At 39.1% G+C, this 16,654-nt stretch overlaps 1 protein-coding gene across 1 annotated transcript; it reads right to left on the bottom strand.

The window, feature by feature from the left end:
* Positions 1-6,486: 6,486 nt before the first annotated feature.
* Positions 6,487-15,896, bottom strand: wnt7ab (wingless-type MMTV integration site family, member 7Ab). Its single transcript, XM_026241495.1, has 4 exons — positions 15,483-15,896; positions 14,819-15,045; positions 12,461-12,732; positions 6,487-7,659 (listed from the first exon to the last, which is right to left on the bottom strand). The coding sequence occupies exons 1-4, from the start codon at positions 15,551-15,553 to the stop codon at positions 7,177-7,179; spliced, it is 1,053 nt and encodes a 350-aa protein (XP_026097280.1). The 5' UTR covers positions 15,554-15,896; the 3' UTR covers positions 6,487-7,176.
* Positions 15,897-16,654: the final 758 nt, after the last annotated feature.

Genomic DNA, 16,654 nt, shown 5'->3' with positions numbered 1-16,654 from the left:
GTATTCTGTTGGAAGCTGAATAAGACTATAAAGTCCAACCGGTTGGCCAGCCCTGCATTAGTGTCTTGTGAACCCTGAAACAAAGGCCTGAACAAGACAATGGTCTGCTAATGTTTCAGATGGTTCCTCTATAGGAGGCACCTGTGCTTAATTAATGTCTTTATGGCACCATACACATCTCCATTCAGATGCTGCTGGACTCCTCCCTGTCCTCACTGTCATTCTGGATTCTTCTGTCTTCAGTGTAATATGAGATTCAGTCTTTAGAAAGTCTCTCATTTACAAAGGCGGGTTATGACACCAGTTACAGCACAGAATGTCAGTGTGCTACTTTCTTTTCCCAAGATATCCTCAACAATGGAAGATAGCAGAGCCGGTGTTCATTTCCCCCTCCGAGACGCAGCCTTGAAAGGACTCCTTTGACACCATCCCACATTCAGAGACTGGCTAAAACCACTGACAGATCCCTCAAATGGAAGAGATTGCTTCTGTAAGCCCAGAGAAACCCAGAAAGAGCACAACAATGCCCTCTCCAAGCACATTTGTCTCTGTCTGTCTCTGCCTTTGGATACTGCTGTACAGCACAACCATGTCACTAACTAGAGCATGTAGGGAGTTAGTTAGTGTGAAACGATCTGGTTAATATTCATCAGCGCTGTATCACCAGGGTTTCAGTCTTTTTGTTGAGACACAATGGCTTTTCTCTTCCTTCCTTTATGTCTTTTGTCACATCAAATTTGACTTATTAACATTCCTATTCTTCAGTAGTGCTGCTCCAACACTGAGCATGACCTTTGACCTTACTCTGAACTCTTGCTAATAGGTCATATATTGTCAGTTAACAGAGGTTTTGGACTCTAATACCTTACATAAAACATGTTTTACACTTTTCACACTCTTTTTTTTTTTTAAAGTTATCTTTGTCAGTCTGTTATTGATCATGCTTTATTAGGGTTTTTATTCTAAACTGCGGCCAAATTTTTGCTAAATTTCCACCAAACCCAGCACAGATCTTCAGCCTGATCTGACTTTAGAAAGCAATATATACTATATAGCAAATATCAGCTGATGTGTGATTGTTTATGTCATCCAAAACATAAACTGTATTATCAAGCTATAACTTTATACATTACACTCACATAAAGCGAGATATCTAGCAAATCTCAAATTGTCTGATTTTTTATTTTGTCACAAAATGAAACTGTGTTATTGATCAGCTCTTTACATAAAGGTGGATATATATAAGTCCAACTTTATCCACATGTATAGTGTATTCACATAGGATGATATTTACTATATTCGATACAGCAAATCTCAAAACTGCTGGATTGCTTGTATTGCTGGAAAATGTAAACTACAGTAACACCCAGCTCTAATCTGCTAAATGTGACTATAAGACATGAAGATATGAAGATATTTTACACACATTATGATTTTCTGTAAAGCTGCATTGAAACAATGCATACTGTGAAAAGTGCTGCAAAATTTAAACATAATTAATTATTGTTTTTCCATAGCAGTGGGACAAAAATCCAATAGACATTAATTTAAAGTGGTAACTCCTCACAGAGCTTTCAAGCTTCAAGTCACCTTTATTTGTATAGTGCTTTATAGAATACCGGTTGTGTCAAAGCTGCTTTACAGTGTTAAACAGGAAAACAGATTATCAATAATGCAAGAAGACAATAGCAGAGTCATTTTTCCAACTAAAATCAGTTAATTGATGTCCTCATCAAGTTCAGCTCTCTTTCAATAGCTTCACCAAACTTTTATGAACTTTTAGTTGGGGGCACTTTGTGACACTTTAGTTTGCATATAGAAAAAGATATGCTAGTACTTTCACTCCATCGCATCTTTAAACATTATTAAAAGACAACTATGAGCACTTACTCTGCAAATACTCAGCCCTCACCATTCAAAATTCAATTCAATGCAGTTTAAAAGAGTTAGAGAAGGGATCATATGCAGAAGGTATTTTTTTTGTTTTTTACAGTGAGCTCCTCATATCCTCCAGGCACTGTAACACACAGCCTTCACTCCTACATCTCTGCTCCTGTCTGGACCTGCTCTGAATGTAGCATTGCAGAAAGCCATGAAATAATTTGAGATGATACTGCCAGTTTAAATGACTAAAGCATGCCATCACAGTCATTATGACATCAATCTTTCCTCTAACTCACATGTCAACCCACATGAGAGAGAGAGAGAGAGAGAGAGAGAGAGAGAGAGAGAGAGAGAGAGAGAGAATAACTACATGGAGGGGGGGGGTGTATGTAAACATTCAGTTTATTGTGAAAACTAACAAACACAGTTTGTCTATAAAATATGCATTTTACATTGCTTTATGGATGACTTTCCACCTGTTCTGCTAAGTTGTCATAGCACAACTAATACTTCAAATCACCAGTGTGGATGATGGGTATCTTTTGAAATCCTGTCATGCACAAATGGAATGTTCAAGATTTCTAATGGAATGTCATCATCTTAATTTGGAATAATTCCTACAGGATCTTCATGAGATTAAAAAAAGAATCCTCTACAGCAAAATACTGCTGAATTAAGTTTAACTGCATTTTATTTTAAGAATTGAAGTTTCAGAGTTATATTGAAGAACAGGGAACTTCAACTTGAGTCATGCAGTTTTATTCCAACACAGCTGATTTTCCACTTCATTTAGTTTGTTGTAAACATCATTTAGTTTGTCACAATCATATAACATCCCCAAAATTGTCCCAGAGTCACCAGCAATGGCAGATCCTTCAGCTCCACCCACTCACAGTATAAAGCCACCTTCCCATCAGCTCCTCAGTGTCTGGTCTTGTTGTTTACCTGGCTCTCACCGTCTCTACTTCTCTGTTCATCGGACCCATTCCAGCCATCAGCAATCATCTTCTGTCCTCAGCTCAGCACACCGGATCAGACACAACCTGCAAAGTGACTGTTCAGCTGTGATCATCGCTAGCCCCTCTCCTGAAACCTCTAATAAAACTCTGTCAGACTGTCATTTACCTGTGTTGTATCTTTTTGTTTGCTGACAAAAATGTTCTACTGGAAAAACTTTTTTTTTTAATGTCTTTAAGACATAAACAGCTCTGCTATAGGATCTTAAGATGATATTCGTATTTGATGCCATTAGGATCTTTTAGGATTAGTCCCAATTTATGCCACAAATTCCATTAAAAATCTAGCAGGGCAAATTTCTAATATTCTGTGATCCTTGTCTTTGTAGCTCAGAGTAGAAATTATTTAAAAATAGTATTTATTATTTATTATTTGCCAGTGTAGCGATAAGTGCGATCAGTGCTACAAAATACATTCATAGATAGACTCAGTTTTGTGAGACAAAAAGTCAAACAAGTCAGCCCATTTTTTCCAGTATATTAAAGCACTGTTGACACAGTAAACATGTCTTTAATTCAACAACTAAGACTAAGACGTGGTGCTGTTGTCACAACACTGTTGATCTGCACATGTGGTCATTAAGCCAGAGGACATGAAAGACATACAGCAGCTTCAAAGAGGACGATTCGTCACCATTAGCCAGCACTAATACACCAGCCTGGAGACCAGCAGTCATCTGCATCTTAAAGATACGGAGAACAACTTGAGCTGAGATTTATACACTGTAAAAAGTGGAGATTTGCATCTCTACTGACTCATCAGCCATTAATAAAAGACTTTTATTAGTGTAACCCTATGAAGCAGGTTGATTCATATTAGATTATATTTTTTACTTGAATAAATCCAGTTACATATAATTTAATTAAGGTGCTTTTACAGGTGCATTTTAGGTTACAAAGTCTTTTTTCATAGCGTCCTCAATCAAATAAGAATAAATATGAAAACTGTGTCTGTTTTGTGCAATAAGAAGCATGCCTTCCTCAAAATTAATGTGGGGTTTGTGTCAGGAGTGCACACCCAAAGAGAAAATGGGATAATTTGAGTTTTTGCACATGGAGATACTCCAAACATGTGAAGTTTGCAGTAATTGTTTCTCAGATAACATTAAAGGTGGAGGGCCGAATGAGGGACCACCATACCCCACACCCAACCACACAGCGAAAGAGAAAACTATCATATGGGACTCTACGATTATACGAATCCCAGAACAAGAATTCATGCATGATCTTCAAAGGCAGTTGTTACTTAAGTTCACTCACAAATCCATCTCCCATATCTCAAACAGTCTTGCGAAATACTAGACCTAAAGACTAAGCTTTGTTGTTTTTTTCCAACAATATCAGCTTTGCTTGCCTGCGAGCTGCAACTTTACAAGTCTAATCTAAGCGTCTAGTAATGTTCCCTGTGGGGTTTCTGAAGCTTTGAACCTTTTGGAAAGGTTACAATGCAAAGAGAAGCTGTCAAAAACAACATTTCATATATCCCATAACAAAACCTATTCTATAACACAGAAGACGCAGACGTGTTGCTGGAGATCAGTTCTCATGACATTAGTTCCTTCAGAAGTCAAACTCACACTTATTTACCTCTATTCTACAAGCACATATGTGAAGAGCAGAGAAAGACTGCCTTGTGCTTCGCAGCGCTCCTCTAGGTGCATGTGCATGTCTCAACCAGATGAAAAACAAACGTATGACTGAGGGAACTATGTGTTGGGTGATTTATAGAGAGGCAGCGGGTGCAAAACACTCTTTTCTTCCCCCTCTTCACTACAATGCAATTACCGCTGTTATTATTATCTTTGGACGACTGATAGTTTGTGGTTTTTACCCTCAATTTGAGTGAAAAATGGTCCGATCAACATTAACTGTTCATTATATAATCAGCAAAAGGACTGTGTAAAGCAAGATCAAGCGCTGTGGAAAAGCATTTATCTGTTTAAAGTTCAGCTCTGATATTTGTCACTGTGGTCCAATGATCGGTGAATGTACTGAATCAATCTCACACAACCATCAAGAATATGTGGCAGCATATTAAAAACTTCATCTCAACATTGTCTCAACCTGATCTGTCTCAGTGTGTCAGCATCCATGGAGTTTTTTATGTCAAAACATCTCATTAAATTCACCCCAAATCAAATGATCTATGATTTCTTCTGAGCTATGCTATGTCATCCATATTCATTTTATATTTCTATTCTCTGATTGTACTTGATATGGACAAGTGACTTCCAATAAACACAAGTGCAATTCTGTTAGAAAATGCAGTATGCAATATAAAATACTACAGCATTATATTTATCAAAAACAACCTTATGTTATCAGCACAACCATTGGCAGTGAAAATTGATGTTTATGTACAAACACAACAGAGAATTAAATTGTGATCTAAGTGATTTATTTTTTTAATACTCATTAGCAATTGCTAGATCACAAAAACAAACAGAAGCTTGAGTTTCGATGACAGGACCAGAATGAAGAAACTCTCTCCACTTCTCTGCTGAATTAATTCACTATGATCTTCATAGTAATGTCTTGTGTTAGCAGTTCTCCTTCCTGATAATATCCACGTGTGTATGTTTTTGCGAAAGCTGAACGATATCACGTGTTAGCGCTAGCTGACTTAGCCTGCGTGACTAGCTGACATTTCGCAGCAGTCAATGGAGTTGTTTAGCAACTAGCAGCAAAGGTCTGAATGAAAGAAATGTCCAAGTCATCAATCACCTGACAACTCCAGCTCCGCCCACTTGAGCAAGTCGTCACAATAACACTCCCTGCGCTCATCAATTACACGAGGAGCTGGATTTACTGTCCAAAACAAAGCACTGGTGGGAATTACTGTTGTGTAATGTTTATTCAGCCTGAATTCTTCAACAAGACAAACTGTGGCGGCATCACACATGAGGAACACTAACACCACTAACAAAATTGAGTGAGTGCTGGTCTTGTCAACTTGTGTTGTGCGATGCTAGGTTGTTTTATGTGATTTGTCCAGTGCAGATGCTGAAGTGTTGAGCTCAAACACAACACTGTGCTGTCCTGTCTGTAATGTTCTGCTCTCTAGATATGGTTCAGGTCTCATGATTTGCCCACCATCAATTTGAACCAGCGAACCTCTGCTCATCAAGCTGCATGATTTTAAGAAGCATTCATTTCAGTTGCACAAAGTTATTAGTTTGTTCAAATCACTAAATCTAAAGAAGAGCACTAGTGATAGTGTTGCTTACCACTATCAAACACTACTAACAACATAGCCATGGTTGCATGAGATCTAGGTTTGACTTTAATCATTAACATCCACAATCCAACTTTGTCACCCACAAGTCAAAATTACTGCATAATGCAAACGGAGTGGTTTTCAGAAATGGCAAAGTATAAATAAAACATTCATATAAAAATATTCTTTCACAAAATATACTCAATATTTTCAGTGTAAATTCTACATCTGGATTCATCACTATACCAGTTTCAAAAAGCTTGTGGTCAGTAGTTTCTTAATATTACAGCGAATGTGATTATTCCAGACTAGCAGCATATAGGAAATTTCTCATCGAAAAAAATATTGCCTGTTTTTTTTTTTTTTTTATAACAATGCATTATGTAAACTAATAAAGCTATACTTTCAGAAGATACAAATCTCAGTGTATTCATCAAGAGATGCAGATCCACTATTTCTTCCCAGAGTCTCATTAATTACAGTTAACAACATTGTTTTTAATAAATAAATAAAATCAGTCCGGATGAATTTAACAAGAGAGCACAACAGTGATCGTGCATTATTTTCCTTGGTTTCCTTGATTAATTTTCTCTTTAGAAATGTTCTTAAACTATAAAATTAAAACCTCAGCTTACATCTGGAACCATGATGTTTTGCTCTATTTGTTAATATCTCTGTTAATTTCACTTTCACGCCTGCAAGACGTCCATGATCCAGTAGCTCCATTGGTAAAAATCAGGATTCAGATAGTTGTACTGGGTTTTACAGCAGGTAGAAGACAAGAGAGCCTTGTTTTAATCCAAACAGCTTCCTGCAGACTGAAAAAACACTCGCAGAGAGTGGCATCAAAAGTATAGTATTTTACACTTTTTGGTCCCGTGTTCCTTCTCAAGCAATTCTTTCTCCAGACAAAACTTTATGATCTTCCTTTAAAGTGAAGGAAGGATGTCTGATGTAAGGTCTTGATCAAAAGAACAGATGCCACCTGATTAAGTCATCTTTTAATGTCAGGATGAAAGATCCTCTCATAAACTAGGTCAAAAGATCCATAGGCATCGCTCATTTGCATGTGTGCACCTCTGTCCTCTCGCTGCAAGTGTTGCATTTGACGTAGCAGCACCAGAAGAACTTGCAGTTGCACTGCCAGACGCGTGAATACTGGTGTGTGTTGTATCCGCGGCCGCAGCACATCAGGTCGCAGCCGTTGGGATGGTGCACCAGCGTCTTATTGCACACCCGGCCCTGAGTGCCAACGCTGCCGGTCACAGGGTCCTCCTCGCAGTAGTTGGGCGATTTCTCGATGTACACCAGATCTGTGTCCATGGGCTTGCGGTACGAGTAGGGCTTTTTGATCTTGAGGAAAGTGGGTCGTTTGTGGCGCGTGGCCTTGACCGGCTCCACATGAACGGCGCGGCTGTATTTGTCTTTCAGGATGTAGCCAAGCTCGCGAAACTTGGGGAGGGTCATCCAGCAGGTTCTGGTGGTGCAGGATCCAGACACACCGTGACATTTACACTCCAGCCGCATGTTCCTCTCCAGGACCTGAGACCAGCACAGCAGCAAGAATATGAGAAATCAGAGCTTTAATTAGTCATATCAATCAAAATTTTACCTGTTTGTGAAGATAAATAATCGTGCAAGCAATGTCATTTCAGACTGAATAGGTTTGCTTTGAACTTAAGGCTGTCTTACACTCCATGACTTTAGCCCAGTTTACAATCTGCTGGAGGCCAGACTGCAGATTTTGATCATTTCAGAATTGACCAATTTCAAAGCAATTCACATAGTCTATAATGGACACAGACAGCAATTTTCACTTTATTTTGATAGTCCAATTCAGACAGACTACTAACTATAAATATAACTTCACAACTACATGTCAACTAGCAGTCATTAAAGTATTAATAGACGGTCTGCTTAATTTCTGCTAACACGTTATTTTGATGATTCACAACACATTCTTCTGACTGTAAATAACTTTGCATATACTTATGCAAACTTAATCTTATGTTAACTTAATCTACTAACTGTAACCCAACAGTCTACTAATACTGAGAGTTAATTCAGATGTAGTTGCAAAGTTACTCATAGTTAGAAGAACGTCTAAAGTGGATCAAAATAAAGTGTTTCCCATTTTTATACCTCGGACTTTGAATCCGTTTGGTCAGAGGATATCAAAAATGTTTTTAGAGCTGATCTTAAAACACATGCTGTTTTCATCTACCATGCATCTTCTAGTGAAAAGTCATTAGTAGTGTATTACAGCCTTTAAGCAGGTGACAAATCCACAGTAATGTGTTGGTACACCATCATTTTTGCACAAAGAACGTGGAAAAGAACGACTAGAATTGGCTAAAACAGTGCTGTTGGTGGTGGCTGTCAGGGGGGTTTATTCGGGTGCAAAAATGTTTGATTATTTTTACTCCATATAGTGCGAGGAAATCTGCAGGATAAAAAAGGTTAAAATTTCTTCATGCCCACAGCTCAAATGGTGAGAGACAACTTACTTAGTTTAATATTTAGGTTACTAGGTAAATCATATCCCCGTATAAGCAATAACAAACGTGTCACAGGCTGGCCCCTGAAGCATCTTCTCATTCCATGACTTCACATTCAAAAACAAATGTACAATAACTGTATTACCATTGCACAAACTGTTATTTCACCCCACAACATACCAATGACAGCACTCAAAATGGCCTTACGTTTCACACATCAGCTCAGCGACTAACAACAAGACCTTCTGCTATCTGTTCTTCAGAGATGGGCACCATGAGCCAGCACAATTACAATAGCTGGCATGGATTAAGACTGGGAGGGGCACAGTCAAACAGAGCACTCTTTTAGTTTGTTCAAGACAAAACCTGCAGCTAGCATGATCCTGTAAGTCAGTTCACTAAGAGGCAATTTAGCGTTTCAGATAAGATGGTATGAACAGAAAAGACTCCTTCTGCTGGGTGCACAATGTAAGCGTGGAGACGGGTGAATGAGGAGGTGTTGGTGCCACGAATCACCTCTCTGTGACCAAATGTGGAACAAGCTAGATATTAGATGGAGGCTTCTTTAACTTCTGTTAGACTTAACTGGGAGAGCAAGAGTGATTATTCTGCTATCTCTTTAGCAGATAGACCTGTTGGGTGTTGCTTAAATGACAAAGGAAATTTATGTCTAATAGTATTCAACAGATTTGAGGTTAATGATGTTTGGTCATGAGAAATGATGTTTGACTACACTGAAGTCTAAACTGTGCCATGAGCCTCAGAAGCCTTGAAATATAGTGCATGCTTCATAATGAGGACTTTTGGGGCAAACTATTGCTTTAACCCATAAAAGCAGATAATGCAGCTTGCTGTTTCATTTACATAAACACAAAACTGTAGAAAAGGGTGTCCTTGACATGGGATTCAGGTATCACCCCTTGTGAAAAAGAAATACACTTTAGCACTTTTATTACAGTGTGACCTATTCACACGATTATATGTAATATTTTTAGATGCTTGATTGTATGTCATTTACAATTAAGTGGAAATGTAAATATACTGAACCAAATTATAAACGCAACACTTTTGTTTTTGCCCCCATTTGTCATGAGCTGAACTCAAAGATCTAATACTTTTTTATGTACACAAAAGGCCTATTTCTCTCAAATATTGTTAACAAATCTGTCTAAATCTGTGTTAGTGAGCACTACTCCTTTGCCGAGATAATCCATCCACTTCACAGGTGTGGCATATCAAGATGCTGATTAGACACCATGATTATTACACAGGGTGTCTTAGGCTGGCCACAATAAAAGGACACTCTTAAAGTGCAGTTTTATCACACAGCACAATGACACAGATGCTGCAAGTTTTGAGGGAGCGTGTTATTGGTATGCTGACTGCAGGAATGTCCACCAGAGCTGTTGCCCGTGAATTGAATGTTAATTTCTCTACCACAAGCCGTCTCCAAAGGTGTTTCAGAGAATTTGGTAGTACATCCAACTGCAGACCATGTGTAACCACAGCAGCCCAGGACCTCCACATCCAGTATCTTCACCTCCACCATCGTCTGAGACCAGCCATCCAGACAGATTCTGCAACAATCAGGTTACATAACCAAACTGTCAGAAACCGTTTCAGGGAGCTCATCTGCTGCTTGTCGTCCTCATCGGGGTCTCGTACTGACTGCTGTTCGTCGTCTTAACCGACTTGAGTGGACAAATGCTCACATTCGATGGTGTCTGGCACTTTGGAGAGGTGTTCTCTTCACGGATGAATCCTGGTTTTTACTGAACAGGGCAGATGGCAGACAGCGTGAATGGTGTCGTGTGGGTGAGCGGTTCACTGATCTCAGTGTTGTTGATCGTGTGGTCCATGGTGGCGGTGGGGTTATGGTATGGATAGGTGTATGTTATGGACAACGAACACAGGTGCATTTTATTGATGGCATTTTGCACAGAGATACCATGACGGGATCCTGAGGTCCATTGTTGTGCCATTCATCCATGAGCATCTCCTCATGCTAATGCATGGCCTCATGTTGCAAGGATCTGTACACAATTCCTGGAAGCTGAAAACATCCCAGTTCTTGCATGGCCAGCACACTCACACACTGAGCATGTTTGGGATGCTCTGGATCGGTGTATACTACAGTGTGTTCCAGTTCCTGATAATATCCAGCAACTTCACACAGCCATTGAAGAGGAGTGGACCAACATCCACAGGCCACAGTCAACAACCTGATCAACTCTATGAAGGAGATGTACTGTACACTCTCTCTGTTCAATTCTAGATTAAAGACACATCTGTTTGGCCAACATTCAAACAATGCATCTTATAATTATGGATTGCAGTTATATCTGATCAAATGTGCATTATTATTCTTAAGCTTGGGTTAAACTCTAAAAGCAGTTACTCTAATTATGTCTCTATTTGTTTCTCTGTTTTGCCACAGGATTTACATCCCGTGGTAACTAGGATTTACACAAGCTCCAGTCTGGATCCAGAACACCTGAGAAGAGATGATGCTGACCCTCAGAGGACCTCAGATGATGCTAACCCTGAAACAACATACAGAACTAACAAATATTGCTACAAGTGTGACTGCATCATATAATAATTGCTATTAATAGTGTTAATCGTCTGTTTGACTACGTCTTTAATTTTACAGAACATTTCTGCCATATGCACATAAACTGACAGTCACCAGTGATAAGCTACTACTATAAATTGTACTTGTAGTAAGTGCATCAAGACACAAAGTCTTTTATTTAGTAAATATTTTATTAGCTGCATATATATATTTATATATATATATATATATATACTAAAAGTGCACATTCAATACATGTAAGCACATCTCTTTTTTCTAAGGGACTGTATCACTTATTCCACATCAAAGACAACATAAAAATGTATATGCAGGAAAAAAGCATGGCCTCTAAATGCAGGTGAAAGTGAAAAAGCCTTTTAGGATGTTTGGCGGTTTGAGCATTGAAAGTTGAGACATAAACACAACATCAAAGATGAAATGTTTCCATCAAAGCTAGCGATAGGGGATACTGGTGTAATCCAATGTCTATTAAACTGAGCAGAAAATGGGAGTGGATTTGCACAGACCTCTGTGTGTTGGAGCTGATCTGATTTGTAATCAAACTCGAGCACTTATTCTGCTCTTACCTCTAAAAGCTTCCTATTATTGCTGTGCCAGTCGAGTCTTGGCTTCGGTGCCGGATTGCTGACGGCTGCTAACCACAGTGCCATAGTTACTGAATCCTTCGCTGTACTTGACTTTCACTTGATCCGTTCAGTGTAACCAAAACATCACTTCACTGATAGATAATACCTCTTAAAGGAATACTTCACCCAAAAATGAAAATTTGGTCATTTGCTCACCCACATGCTCATTTTCAGACTTGACAAGACCAGGCATGGCCAGGTGTCACGTGTCTCATAGCTCAACATGAGACCCCAAGCTTGATTATTCATAAACAACCCATGCATACGTAAGGTCAGCCTTAAAAAATAACTGTCCCTGCGTCCCAATATGCATATTATCCATCATAATAGTATGTGAGATTGGAATAAGTGTGTCCCAAAGCATAGTATGTTGAAAAGAGTATGCTAAAAGATGGTTATGTTTAGGGGTGGACATCCATGCTTACTGTTTTTCTAAGGGTCGTACCATTGATAGTTGTTCGAATTCTTAAAAACGATCCACATCTGGTTAAACAGTTCTCCATGAGACTGGGTTGGGCCAACTGTTCCTTTAAGGGAAACTCTCGAAAATGGAAGATGCCTGACATTTTTATTTACAGGAAACATACAAAGCCAAGCCGTTGCTTGTATGACTGAACACATACCTTTCGGCCTACTTCGTTGTTATGTAGATTCATAAGTGTCCTGGCGCTGTGTTTGATCTCTCTAGCGTCCATGAAGACTTTGGAGAAGCCCAGGCCGTAGTGGATGTCTGCCGAGCAGCCGCCCCATTTCCATCCGTCAGCGTGGCCGTGGAAGCCCTGCTTGTCTTTGTCACAGCTGCATTCGCTGAGGTTTCCCTGCGTGCAGGCGGCTGTGATGGCATGAGCCACTCCTGCTGCCATGATGGCATACGTGAACGCTGCCTCTTTACTGCCTGTGATCACAGAGAGAGAACACATTACTGTATATTACAGCAATCACCGTTCTTCAGAGGTAATGGATGCAAATCAAGCACTTCAAATAAAGCATTAGTCAATAATTGAATGTGGTTAGACATTTAAAATGACATTTCTAACATGCATCACTTCAGGATGTTGTCCAAATCTCTTTGACCACTAGTGCAAATGTGTTTACAAAATAAATATGTGAAGACAATTTTGCAGTCAGTATAATAAGTGTGTACTTTTTGTTTAAAAAAAAAAATAAGAAAAATGAAAGAAAATCATAGGTAGGTAGTATTTTGAATGTGTTACAAACAAAGACCATTTGTGCAGTTTTATTAGGAAAATTGCTCTGGGGGAACAAGTGATGCTCTATGAATGATTTAATGCCAGGTATGTTTACACATACAGATAATTTGTTTTGGTGTCTTTCAAACAGAAGGAAAGTGACAAGACAGGAAACTGATAATAAAAAGAATAAAAATAGGATAATAAAAACAAAAAACACAATATACAAAGTAGACAACAGATGGTATTTGTGTGTACAGGTTATGTACAAATGCAAGGAAATGTAAAAAGAGGTGTTAAATACATGAAATGAATATTGCCAGGTCAGATGTTTGTGAGATGATCTACTTCATGTGTGAAGAAACCAATGGACATCTCCTTCCTGAGGTTATCACTCATAGCTTCTCCATAAATCACTGACAGACACCACTGTATCTTCTAACAACTAACAACAACTAACAATCAACAGCTGTGTTGTTATTAACATGAAGAAAAATGACTAAATATGGTAACAAATTATCGCTCATTATTAGTTAACTAAAGTTAATTAAAGTTATGCTTTAACCCGCTCTCGTATCACCGCAGTGTTCAGAAATGAGGCTGTGATTCAATAAAATAACACTGCTTTATTTAAGGTCAAACATACAAAGTTCATCCAAATTGCAAGTGCACATCAGATTATACACCAATCAGTCAATCAGAAAAACATGTGACAATTCATTGTTTTTAATGTTTTTATTTTTAGGGTTTATGTTATATATTTTATGTCTGAGCTTTCACAGGACCCATACAAAACTAATGAAACGTTTTCCTCCTGGACTTTCGAAGCTAGTTGTTTTTCAAACAGATTTAGTAATTTCTCATAAGATTTTGAAACGTAAAGATGTAGAGTCTAAGGGTGCTACGAGAATCGTCTGCTCATTGTGCTTTTGAGTCATTTGAAGTGTCTCTCAGACACTAAACACAATAATAGGAGCATACGGATATTCACCAGTAGACTTGTGTCTCTTTACCCAGATTTACTCAGACTGAGCTTAGACCTCATGAACTTTTCTGATACAGCAGCTGTGAAAGTAAAAGTGCATTTGTCTCAGGTAGCATCTTATCATGCTCTGCACACCTGTGGAAAACCTCTTCAGGCTGCAAATACCAACCCAAACACTGATGCATGCATAAAAAATGTGAATACCAAACTCTGAGATGGCTTTCAGTCAGAAAAAGGGGGCCATACTCTTAAACATAAAGGCTCAACAAAAACCGAAAAGGCTCAATATACCTTATATAAAAGAAGAGCCACAGAACCACACAGAACTTTATATTATTTAGTTCTTTATAAAAACCATCTGCTGGTGCTTTAAGGAACTAAGAAACCTAAATACTGCAAACACATAATAAAACCGCAATCTCCAAAGAACTATACAGCAGTTAAACATGGTTTTCAAAACTAGATTTACATTAGATGTTTGTTTGCTGAACCTAAGAACACCGAAGAGCTTTATTTAAGGTTATTTAAGATGTTGTTGTTGTTGTTCATATTCCCGTCTTTAATGTTTTGGAGCGCATGCATGACCGCCGGTTAGAAACACGCTCATGTAGCTCATCTGACAGACATTTCAGGCATGTGCCACGGAAATCTTGAAAACTTGGAACCCTTAATAACTGGGACTAGTAAAGGAGGTAACCCAAAATTAAACAAAATGTATAATCCGTAACCAAAGTAGGAAAGACTTCCCTCTTTCCAGATTCATCCAAATGCTGTTTTAGACACACGAGAGGAGATTTCCAACATACCCACTTTCAGCTCTTTCCCGAAGACGGTCCTGTCTCCGAGCGCGGAGCAGTTCCAGCGGCCGTGTCTGAACTGGAACTGGCACTCGTTGAGCCCCATCTGTGCGCCCTGTCCGATCACGATGAGCGCGTCCGGCCGGCTCTGACAGATGATGCGCTGCCTGGGCGCCAGACCCGGGATCCGGTTACATATGATGCTCGCTCCCAGCGCCAGCACGGTGGAGAACCGCCTACCATCGATCAAAGAAGAATGTCTTAATATTTAACATTTGGTTGCTAATCAAACGAATATTGGATAGGCTACCAAAAAGATAAAGAGCTAATATTGCACAACAGCCTCCCTCGCAGTCATGACAAGCTGCTCGGGCACCTGCACGACCACCGGACACACCGCGCGCGCGCACCGAGGGAGTCCGGTGCTTGTCCAAAGACCCCTGCGAAGCGCGCAGCAGATCACTGAGTGCCTTTGGAAAGCATCATTATATAAAAGGCGTATACTCCAAAAAAAAAACAACAACAACAAAAAAAAAAAAAAAAAAAAACATTTGATTTCCCACTGAATCAAAACTGATACTTTTACTTCGTCGCACTATAGGTGCTGTAAAAAAATATATATATTATTCTAACAACATTAATAGTGTATTTGTGTGTTTTTCCCACAGCTCACCCCATTTTTAAGTAGATTATTCCGATACAAAGGAAAATGTGAAATATCCAGCGTCGTGTTCTTCTGCTCATGATGGTCCTGTCTCGTTTCGCTCAAAAGTCAGGTTGAATAGTCAGTCTATCAGTAAATAAAGTCCGTGTGAAATAGTGTGGTCTCCAGCTGTAGGACTGACTCTTCTGGCCGCTCGTGCAGCTCAGTCCAGGTGTCTGCAGCGCGCGCACAGCGGCACAGGTGGAGCACATCTGAGCCCTCATCCTCCACATCTGCTTTATATATCTGGGCGTGTTCCTGGGGGCCCTGAGCCCACCCATACAATCTCATTTACATCACAGAAGTCGTGTGTCTGCTTTTATTCAGATCCATAAATACCACTATTAATAGAAACAAACCATTAGACACAGCCTCGTCATGCAGATAGCAGTTAGTTTAATCATCAGTTAAAGCACTCCTCAACATGTCTCAACATAACAGTTGATTTTCCACATTTCTATCAGTGAATTAATGTGAATTGTCAAGTTGAGTTTACAAGCGACACTTCTTTTCAAAGTGTACATAACATGTTTTTTAGTTAAATCTGTGTTTGTTCTTTTGTAAAGTACAGAAATACTACTGTAAAGTACTGTTAAGTGTCCAGGTGGCGTTCTTGATGATAAACTAGGAATAAACAGGCAGCTGTCCGGCGTATTTTGATGTGGTTAGGAGTGCTATAGAAGTCTGGAAGGTAAACTACAGGTGCTTTAGGTTTTAGAAAAGGCCTGAGAGTCGGATGTCTGTCAGTTTATTCTCTATGCTCTTGAGAAAGACACAACTCCCAGTTTTAAAAACTCATTCTTTAATCCATAGCAGTTTATTAGCAGAAGGCTATTGTTTATCAAGTCTAGAAACCTTTCGCAGTCACTCCCCCTACAGGCCTAATCACAGCAGATGGGTGAAAACTCAACTCGTCTGTGCACTTTAGAAAGGTTTATTGTCTTAGTTATGGTAAATTCTCTCACATTTTTTTTGACACTAACAGTAGCTTTCACGGAATGACTAAATGTCAGATCACAGAGTTGTACAAACCTTTGTCGAGAAACAGTAAAAACAGTAACGTCATTATGATCAAATATGGTATAACTGCTTATAGCTGTAGTAAAAAAGAAAGAAAGAAACAAAAACTTTTCTAGTTTTGC

This window comes from Carassius auratus, linkage group LG48F (genome assembly GCF_003368295.1).
Source record: "Carassius auratus strain Wakin linkage group LG48F, ASM336829v1, whole genome shotgun sequence".
In the NCBI taxonomy this organism is placed as follows: Eukaryota; Metazoa; Chordata; class Actinopteri; order Cypriniformes; family Cyprinidae; genus Carassius; species Carassius auratus.
The sequence above is the reverse complement of the archived record's forward strand: the minus strand, read 5'-3'. Positions and strand labels throughout refer to the sequence as shown.

Bases quoted from the DNA above. Each gene is read 5' to 3' on its own strand.
- wnt7ab (XM_026241495.1), bottom strand. From the start codon at position 15,553: ATGAGCAGAAGAACACGACGCTGGATATTTCACATTTTCCTTTGTATC. The intron at 12,733-14,818 runs GTATGTTGGAAA...CTGTGATCACAG, and splicing joins CGGGAAAGAGCTGAAAGTGG to GCAGTAAAGAGGCAGCGTTC. The intron at 7,660-12,460 runs GTATGTGTTCAG...TGCTGGTCTCAG, and splicing joins ACAACGAAGTAGGCCGAAAG to GTCCTGGAGAGGAACATGCG.